This window comes from Citrus clementina, unplaced genomic scaffold, assembly GCF_000493195.1.
Source record: "Citrus clementina cultivar Clemenules unplaced genomic scaffold, Citrus_clementina_v1.0 scaffold_2, whole genome shotgun sequence".
Classification (NCBI taxonomy): domain Eukaryota; kingdom Viridiplantae; phylum Streptophyta; class Magnoliopsida; order Sapindales; family Rutaceae; genus Citrus; species Citrus x clementina.
This window is the reverse complement of record NW_006262688.1, coordinates 10,937,967-10,947,204: the sequence shown is the minus strand read 5'-3', so window position 1 is coordinate 10,947,204 and position 9,238 is coordinate 10,937,967. Positions and strand designations below refer to the sequence as shown.

The following is a 9,238-nucleotide window of genomic DNA, read 5'->3' as shown; positions in this document are numbered from 1 at the left end:
AATTAATAATAATAATAAATGTTAATAATATTATTATTAATAAAAATAAAATTAACAATAATTAATAATAACTAAACTAATAAAATTAATAACAATAATAATAATATTTAAAATAATAAAATTAATTTACGAGGGTAACTCGAAAAATATGAAAAAAAAAATTAGAGGGATACAAAAATCAGCTTAGGGAATGGGAATCTTCATTCCCATCCCCCTATAGAAATGAGATTCTCATTCGTTATTCCCAAATTATATGAAACTCACATTTTATTATCATTCATAAATTACATTTTGCCAAGTAAACACGTGTTTCATTCTCATTCCTTAAACCCTCTATTATATTCATATTTAGTAAAACTAATATTAGATCTTATTATTATTTCTAAGCTACACAGCTGTCTGGATCTAAAGAGAGAGAGAGAAAAAAAAAATATCCAAAGTTTGTCTTTTTGTAATTTGTTAGCTATTTCAATCAATGATAAAAAAGTAATTGAAAATTTTGTAGAAGTGGTATTTAATATTTGATATTAGATCGATGATTGAAAAAAGGTAATGAAAGTTCTGTAGACATGGAATTAATATTGGCTGTGTTTGTAGAGTTTTTAAATATTAAAAGTAAAATAAAAATGACAATTTTAAGTAATAAAGTAATGAAAATTAAAAAATTGTCAGAAGTGGGATTTGAACCCACGCCCTCTCACGAGGACCAGAACTTGAGTCTGGCGCCTTAGACCACTCGGCCATCCTGACGTTTGCTTTGAAAGATTCATCTTTTATAACGAATTATTGAGAACTTGGCATATCAGAAGAAACAAGTCATGCATCAAGGCCTAGCTTCTGTTTCATCTTTATTACCATTTTGACCGAGGAAACTGCTAAGTTTATATAATTCAATTTTGTCATCAGAAGAGCAGCTCATACGGAAAATAACTTACCCTTCAAAATCAGTTCCAATTTGCCGGGCACTCCAGGCTCCAATGTGAATTTTATACCAAATAAACTTGCAATTAAGCGCATGTTTCCTCTATATATAAACCAAGCTAACAAAGGTTTTTAATACATAGCAACTCGGTTCATTTCGAACATACAGATAGATTATTTTTAATTCAAAACTAATTATGGCTTTAAGGTGCCAAAGTCTATGTAAATTAGCATTAATCTTCCTCATTTTTGCAACTGCGACTTCCCAAGTTACATCCCGGAAGCTGCAAGAGGCCTCATTGTCCGAGAAACATGAGCAATGGATGTCGAAATACGGGAAGGTTTACAAGAATCCTGAGGAGAAAGAGAAACGTTTCAGGATTTTCAAGGACAATGTTGAGTTCATTGAATCGTTAAATGCAGCTGGAAATAAACCCTACAAGCTAAGCGTTAACGAATTCGCGGATCAAACCAATCAAGAGTTTAAGGCTTTCCGCAATGGATACAGGCGGCCTAATGGACTTGCTTCAAGAAAAGGAACTTCTTTCAAGTATGAAAACGTGATTGATGTGCCTGCTACCATGGACTGGAGAAAAAATGGAGCTGTCACTCCCATCAAAAACCAAGGCCCATGTGGTAATCAAATAATTAAAAAGAAAACATTTATGTATACAACAGCTAAAGCAGTGTTTTACTCGATCATTAACTAATTGCACCAATAATTATCTGACACAGGAAGTTGTTGGGCTTTTTCGGCTGTGGCAGCAACCGAAGGAATAACACAACTAACTACAGGCAAATTGATCTCATTGTCCGAGCAAGAACTTGTCTCATGCGACACTAGTGGCGTGGATCATGGTTGCGAAGGCGGTGAAATGGAAGATGCATTTAAGTTTATAATTCACAACGATGGCATCACTACTGAAGCTAATTACCCTTACCAAGCAGCTGATGGGACTTGTAACAAGACGAAGGAGGCATCCCATGTGGCCAAGATCAAAGGCTATGAAACTGTCCCGGCTAACAGCGAGGAAGCACTATTGAAGGCTGTTGCAAATCAGCCAGTGGCGGTCTCTATTGATGCTAGCGGGTCTGCATTTCAGTTCTATTCCAGCGGAGTGTTCACCGGTGATTGTGGGACTGAGCTGGATCACGGGGTTACAGCCGTTGGCTATGGCGCGACTGCTAATGGAACCAAGTATTGGCTTGTGAAGAATTCATGGGGAACCAGCTGGGGTGAAGAAGGGTACATAAGGATGAAGCGTGACATTGATGCTAAGGAAGGTCTGTGTGGTATTGCCATGGATTCCTCCTATCCCACTGCTTAATTAAAAGTGCTTTCCCATTGTGTTTACATTTATAGCACGGCTTCTTGTGCTACTTAATTTCTCAGCTTGCCAGTGCAAATGATGTAATAGTGGTTGTATCAGACCTTATTTGTGTAAATTATGCATATGATATTATGATTTCACCAATATCCGACTTTTAATTGTGCAACTTTTATTTCAACTCTTGAGGCTTGATCACATATGGCATTTTTATTTTTAATTGCTTGATTATGCAAGTGACAAACTAAATTTTTCAAATTATTATCGATGGCGAAACTAGAATTCTGGTACATTGGTTCCATACATAATAAAAGAGCTATAAATATCAATAGGTTATAACATAAAATCTGAAAAATTCAGGAGATATGAATTATAAAATTAAGGATGGTTGTCTTAAATATGTAAATATTAGAGCTAATTGCGCATATATAGAGCGTGATACAATTTCAGTTCTTCAAATGTTCTAAACTTAAGGTGGTCTAATGACCTCATTTTAATATCGTAAATATTATTAGCGAGTGAGTTTATTGAGAACTTAAATTAGTTTATAAACGCTTAGACCTCCTAACTAAATAGATGTATTTTGGATTATAAAGTCGAAATATAAAAACCTTATGATGAATTTCATTATTTTGTATGATATAAGAATAAAATAATATATGGGACAATATATCCATACGCCAAAGTGTTTTACATACAGTCATACATCATGTTTCTTGGACAACTCAACCTGACGGGCTAACAGCCCAATGGACTCAAAGGCTACAATCAGAACTAAGACAATCACATGCATAAGAAGAATAAACATTGTATAATCTAAGAGTAATAATACAATTACAAACTCTTATATAAACTTATTTTGTACAAACGGACGTGTCATTAATTCATTAGTTGAATGAAAATATAAAATAATAAAAATAAATCATGTGGGCCAAGTAATATTTAATTCAACCAATCTTATCGTGCCACATCAGTTTGTACAAAATAAATTTGTATAAGGGTTTGTAACTATATCATTACTCATAATCTAATACCGGTCATTGCTTGTTCCCCATTTTGATAAGTCCAACGAATGGGAATTTCTCAATATAAAATTGAATTCAAAATTTAATAAATTTGGCAGTGACCTGCTTTGACTGCAAACCAATGTTAATATTCTTTGATATGAAGTTGTGCAAAATAGTCCAAACTAAGTGAGCCGGACGCAATTTTATTTATTTTAGCGTGCAAAACACTTTTTATATGAAAACAGATTAGAAGTCAAGGATGCAAATTGCGGCACCAAACAATTCATACTTCATAATGAATATTCAACCTAAAGCAATATGCCGAATTCAATGGACAATACTTTAATTATTTCATAAATATATTCCAAACAGAGATATTGTAAAGGCAATAAATATGATATTTACTCACCCAACAAGCAACTACTGCGAGATTTCATTGAAGTGGGCCAGACTTTTGATGGAGCCCACGTAGCCCAATTCAATAGAATTATCTTGCGTTTCAACTTTCAATGTTTCACTTTCTTTGTTGTCCTTTTTTAGTTAAGCCTAATGGATTTGCTAAAAAAACAAGCACAAAGCACTTGATTTAGCACTAACTTGGCTCATTATCATTATGTCTGTTCGAAAGAAGATAGCACCCCCGATCAAAGAAGAAAAGCCTTGAGTTAACAATCAAGTCAATTTGGATCCAAACGTTTCAAATGTTATTATTTTCAATCAAGCAATTTTTTTTTAACATCACAATAGAGTATAATTCACGATTTTATAGTATCAATCAAGAGATTTCATAAACTACCAAATAATCGAATCATAAAACACCTCATTTCTAGCTCGTGTGGAAAAAGATTCGAGTCCCCTTATGTGAATTAGTGAATCATTTGATCGATTCTAAATCTCAATTAATTTCTATGTACATCGCATAATTGTTCTGATACACTGAATAACTGATATCAACTAACTGAAAATTGAGTAGTCTATTCAACCCAAAAAGTTATAAAATTAACATTATCTTATATTTAACAAAGTAAATCACATGTCGTATTGTGAAAAAGTTTGTTGATAACTACATTATCATTTTGCTTAAATCTTATACCAAAAGAACTCAATTGCCCAATTTGAAAGATGCTGACACACTATTCCATTGATGTGAACAACCATGTGATTATCAGAATTTAGCCAAGAGACCAATGAAAACGAAATCAGTCCTTTATGCAATGGCCAATGGGGTCATCAACAAAAAAAAATAAAAAAAATCAAGCCGCCTCGGCCCGGCAATTTAATTAATTGTTCTTGATCAATTTGTGTGGAGCAAGTTCTTAAGAATCTTGATTATTGGGAGTGCAGGACAAGCTTAAAACAAAAGCAGCTTCTATTGACTTGCTTTCAGCAAAAATTGATTCCATCTGCAGGCCCTACACTAACCCTTTTGCCAAGGCTAGCCTAAAAGACATGGAATATTTTGCATTTCCCGATTGGCAAGTTGCATTGCTTTGTTGTTGTGGGCATCGATCAAAAGAGACTTTTTAGTCTGCTTTTCCCTTATCAAGACAAGTATTTTAAGTGGATAATTTATCACCCTCAAAGAGTTTAATACAAAGAAAGTATTCCTCTCAAATTGAAAATGATATTTTCGTTTGTGCGCTCGCGTTGATGGAGTCATGAATATTTTATCTGTTTTCATTGTCGTTGTACCGATCAAAGCTGATAGCTTCAAAAAATTTTATTATATTATTAGAAAAAAAATTGAATTAATTAAAGATATTAGATTTTTTTCTGAATCATCTATTCAAGTATTTGGAGATAACATGAGTATCTCATTATTGATAGCGGATTGATGGAAGCAAAAGAAAGTCGAATAAAACACACCATGTGGATTGCAAAATAACATGTCTAAGTTTAACGTAGTGGCTGGAGTGGTGGCTATCATTCTATCAACGAGATAATACATCATTACAATCCAAACGACTTGAAAAGACAGAGTGTACGTCAGGATAATTAATCCCAGAAGACAAAATAAAAAGATTTTTATTAAATGAAGGAGTTGGTATAATTAACTATTAGAGCTACAACACTAAACAACAATACTCAAACAAGGCAAATCCTAAACAGTAAACTTAAAATATATAACAAAAATAATTCAAATAAGAGAAACGATTAAGACAAACTTGGAGGGCAGCAGTTCGAACCCCCACAAAAGTATTGTGAGGGTATTTCTTTTCTCAATTAAAAATTGAGTGAAGGCAGTTCTCTTCTTTACCCATGAGTGAGGAGTGGACATCCCTCGAATATTTGTGAGGGTTAAAATCTGGGCAGAACTCCATTAGCATTGATGCAAGTTGGTCTCAGTAATAGTCTGATTTGTAAATATCAATTATACTCTCATGTAATATGAGTTGTAACCTGAGCAATAGTCTCATGTAATAATAAAAAAAAAGAAACGATTAAGACAAACTAAAACAAATTAAAAAGTCTTCCTAAATTGGCCTACATCATCACTTATGCACACATACCTTTGTTCTTAGACCAGCAAGACCTCAAGTCCCACTCAGTCCACCAGTCAATTGGTATCACTGTAGAGCAGGTTGCTTAGTTGTGTACCATCTCAATTCTCAAACTTAGCCTCAGCCTGTTGTCTTTGTTTCCATGAAATTACCTCATTGTCGTATAGCTTGTACATCGGTCCATTTTTAAAAGGAAAACTATCAGTTATATACATTAAGTCTATCATGATATCAAATAATACAAAAGTTTGAATGTGTTCAATTTTTTACCCTAAATTCATAATTTGTATCAATTGTCTACTAAAACTTTAACACTGTTAAAGTTTTTAAAAGAATCTAAGTAAAATGATCATTTTAAGCTTAAATTTAAATAATATTGTCAATCATCCACTTAAATTTATCAAGTTATAAAAAATACTACAAAAATTTAGATTTGTGAAAATTTCCGCCTAGATATACATTTTGTATCGACCTCCTGTCAAAACATTAACATTGTTAGAATATTACATAATCTAAATAAGACGACTGTTTTACCCTAGATTCTAAGGGTATTTTGACTCTTTACCATAAATAATAAAATTAAATTAAATAAAATAAAATATTAAAACCTAGCAAATCCAGCAAACTCTTTGTTTCAAAACAAAATCCACCAACGATTTTGATTCCTAGCTAACTACAAATTTGCATCAAAATCCTTCATCGACCACATAAAACCAAAAAAAAAAAAAAAAAAGTACATCTCACTATCTTTTTTCCTTATCTTCTCTCACCATAAATTTTTAAGGTTCACAAAATCAACACTAAATTTACATCAAATCCTTCATTACCAACATCCTCCATCACTAAATCCTTCAACCATCTGTAGTAATTGACAAAAACATGCACTGGACTATAAAGACTAGCTATTGAGGAGTTTTGTGGTGATTGCAGCTATCCACTGGCAAAAGTGGCAATAGCAATGGCAGCGATGATCAGTGGTAATGGTGACTAACACATTACAAATTAGGTTTGATTGTGTGTTTATAAAATCAAACTTAAGGATTGGATTGATTGATGTTTATGAATTGGGGTTTAGAATAATTAGTGGATTTATTGAGTGTCTTGGTGCACGGTTGATACAATTGAAAACTTAGGGTAGAAAATTGAAAAAAAAATTAAATTTTTGTAGTATTTTTTATAACAAAGTAAACTTAAGGTGGATGACGGATAATTTCTTAATATTTTGTACGTTAAATGTCTAAATTATCCTTATAACTAAACAACAGTTAACGTTTTGGTAGATAATTAATACAAATTGCAAACTTAAAACAAAAAATTAAATAAATTCAAATTTTTATAATATTTTTAATAATATGGTAAAATTAGAGTATACGACTAATAATTTTCCATTATAAAACAAAACACATGTGTACATTTGTCTAATTAATTGTCTATATTCTTTTTTGAAGAGAGAATTTGGTGGAGCTTTGGCCTTTGAGCACATGGAGATTTTGGTCACTTGCTAGCATCGTCCCACATTTTGTCGGCCATCTCATCCCACGCTCACTGCTAAAACCTGGCTGAAAGGGCCTCTCTTTGATTTCCCAATTTTTCAGGGCCATGTTGTTGTATTAATAGTTAATTAGCTGACCTCCAAATATATACAATAATACGATACATCTTGCTTATCACGACTCTCGCATCATATCGTTTTGCTGTAGTATTTAACAAATGATTGATTCCCTTGTGCAAATATCCGCAAGTTTAAAGCGTAGTAGCAAAGCAATAGACTGTTATCTTGTTGCAAAAGAAAGCAAAATAGCACAGAGGAAGAAAACGGCTGCTTATGAAAATTTTCTATTAAACAATTTTTTTTTTTACCATTTAGTTTCTTAGTCTTTTAGTTACTCATTACACCTTTGATATTAAAATTACAATAGAAGAAATATAATTTTATGATTCTTTTATTATTATTATAACCTTATTGTTAGTCTAATATGATTTATGAGGTAATTAACGAGGGTCATTTTCTCTTCATTTTAATGCTAGTTTGCTTACCTCAATATGGGTTGATTGATACGTCACTAGTTAGCATGACCCATTAATTAATAACTACATTTGTTTTCTTATGCTTGTCATTTTGGAATTTCTTTTCTTTTATGATTGATATAAATTCAAAAGTGTAGGGATCCGATCACTGGCTGCCAGGCAATGAGCATAATTGTGTACGTGTTAGTGGTGGGGGCAAAACCTTTGTTGCTATCCGGGTAACGTCGATGGTCGATCAACTGAAAGGAGCCCCAGAAATTGCGTACCGACTTTGGCAAACTCAAAAGTCACTTTTATCATTACAAGACTTATGTTAACCTCTAAAAAATTTTGAAAATTGGAACAACCCTATGCTAATTTAAAGTACTGACTAGCTATTTGATTTTATTTTTTAACTTTGTATTTCAATACTATAACAAATCTTAAAATACAATATTCATGATAATGCCTATTTCTCATTATGATTCTAAACCCGACATGGATCCTATATCTTAGTTTCCAAGTGAATATATTACTAAATATGTGTACAGTTATTTTCATCATTGGATTATTATTTGCTTGATCTTTAAGACAATATAAGTTAAGATAATAATAATATTTGTTACATTATCCTTTAGAAGTTTGTTATTCTTATGTTATGTATTATATATATGAAGCAAAAACTAATTGATTGATTATGACAACCAAATCAACCCAACTATGTCTTGAATTCTTAATCTTTTTTTTCCATATTAGGCCATGTTATCTTCTGTCTGGGTCTCCATTAAAATAAAATGGAAATGGACTTGCTAATGTTTACTTTAGGTTTAGCCTCCACCAGGTGGCACTTGCCCGCATAACGCGTACGTGTATTTATAGGTCTGCGTGACACTTCAAAATCATAGCAAAAGTTAGCATGGATAAGTTATAATCTGAAGGACAAATATCCACCAACCACATCATGTTTCACACTTTACAAAAAATATGCTAAAATTTTATTCTTTTACAGTTATCCACCTAAAGTTTATAAAGTGCATCACTTTTTTTTTTTTATTAATACCGCTAGAAAATTTAACATAATATTGAAAAAATAATTATTTTACTCCTACACGTAAAAAGGAAATTTAATCACAGCTAAATGAATATATATATATATATATATATATATATAGAGCTGTTCGAACCAATAATGGCTAAAAATTTAGTTATATAAACTCATCAAAATTTCCTAGTTTAAAGATACAGAATTAGTAAATTTGTAGCATCCTAACTAATTTGTAGCTTGTTTACAACAAAAATTAAGAGCCCTTGCTTATATAATCCATAATAAATAACATTTCTTTGATAATAAATAGCAAATCTTCAAAAAATAAATCACCAACAAAAATAATCATTGTTATTCAAGATACATTCAAAATAATAAAAAAAAAAGGGGAAAACTTTGCACATTATATTTTGTTCCTATCAAAAAAAG

The 9,238-nt window shown here is 31.8% G+C and overlaps 1 protein-coding gene and 1 non-coding gene across 2 annotated transcripts; one reads left to right on the top strand and one right to left on the bottom strand.

The window, feature by feature from the left end:
* Nucleotides 1-666: 666 nt before the first annotated feature.
* On the bottom strand, nt 667-750 carry TRNAL-CAA. Its single transcript has one exon. It is a non-coding gene; the product is annotated as a tRNA-Leu (tRNA).
* A 368-nt stretch (nt 751-1,118) lies between these two features.
* Nucleotides 1,119-2,249, top strand: LOC18051982 (senescence-specific cysteine protease SAG39). Its single transcript, XM_006446700.1, has 2 exons — nt 1,119-1,557; nt 1,657-2,249. The coding sequence occupies exons 1-2, from the start codon at nt 1,119-1,121 to the stop codon at nt 2,247-2,249; spliced, it is 1,032 nt and encodes a 343-aa protein (XP_006446763.1).
* The last annotated feature ends 6,989 nt before the right edge of the window (nt 2,250-9,238 follow it).

What these genes read in the sequence shown, in the direction of transcription:
- LOC18051982 (XM_006446700.1), top strand. Translation starts at nt 1,119, where the DNA reads ATGGCTTTAAGGTGCCAAAGTCTATGTAAATTAGCATTAATCTTCCTC. An exon ending in CAAAAACCAAGGCCCATGTG is followed by an intron (nt 1,558 to 1,656) that starts GTAATCAAATAA and finishes TATCTGACACAG; the next exon opens with GAAGTTGTTGGGCTTTTTCG.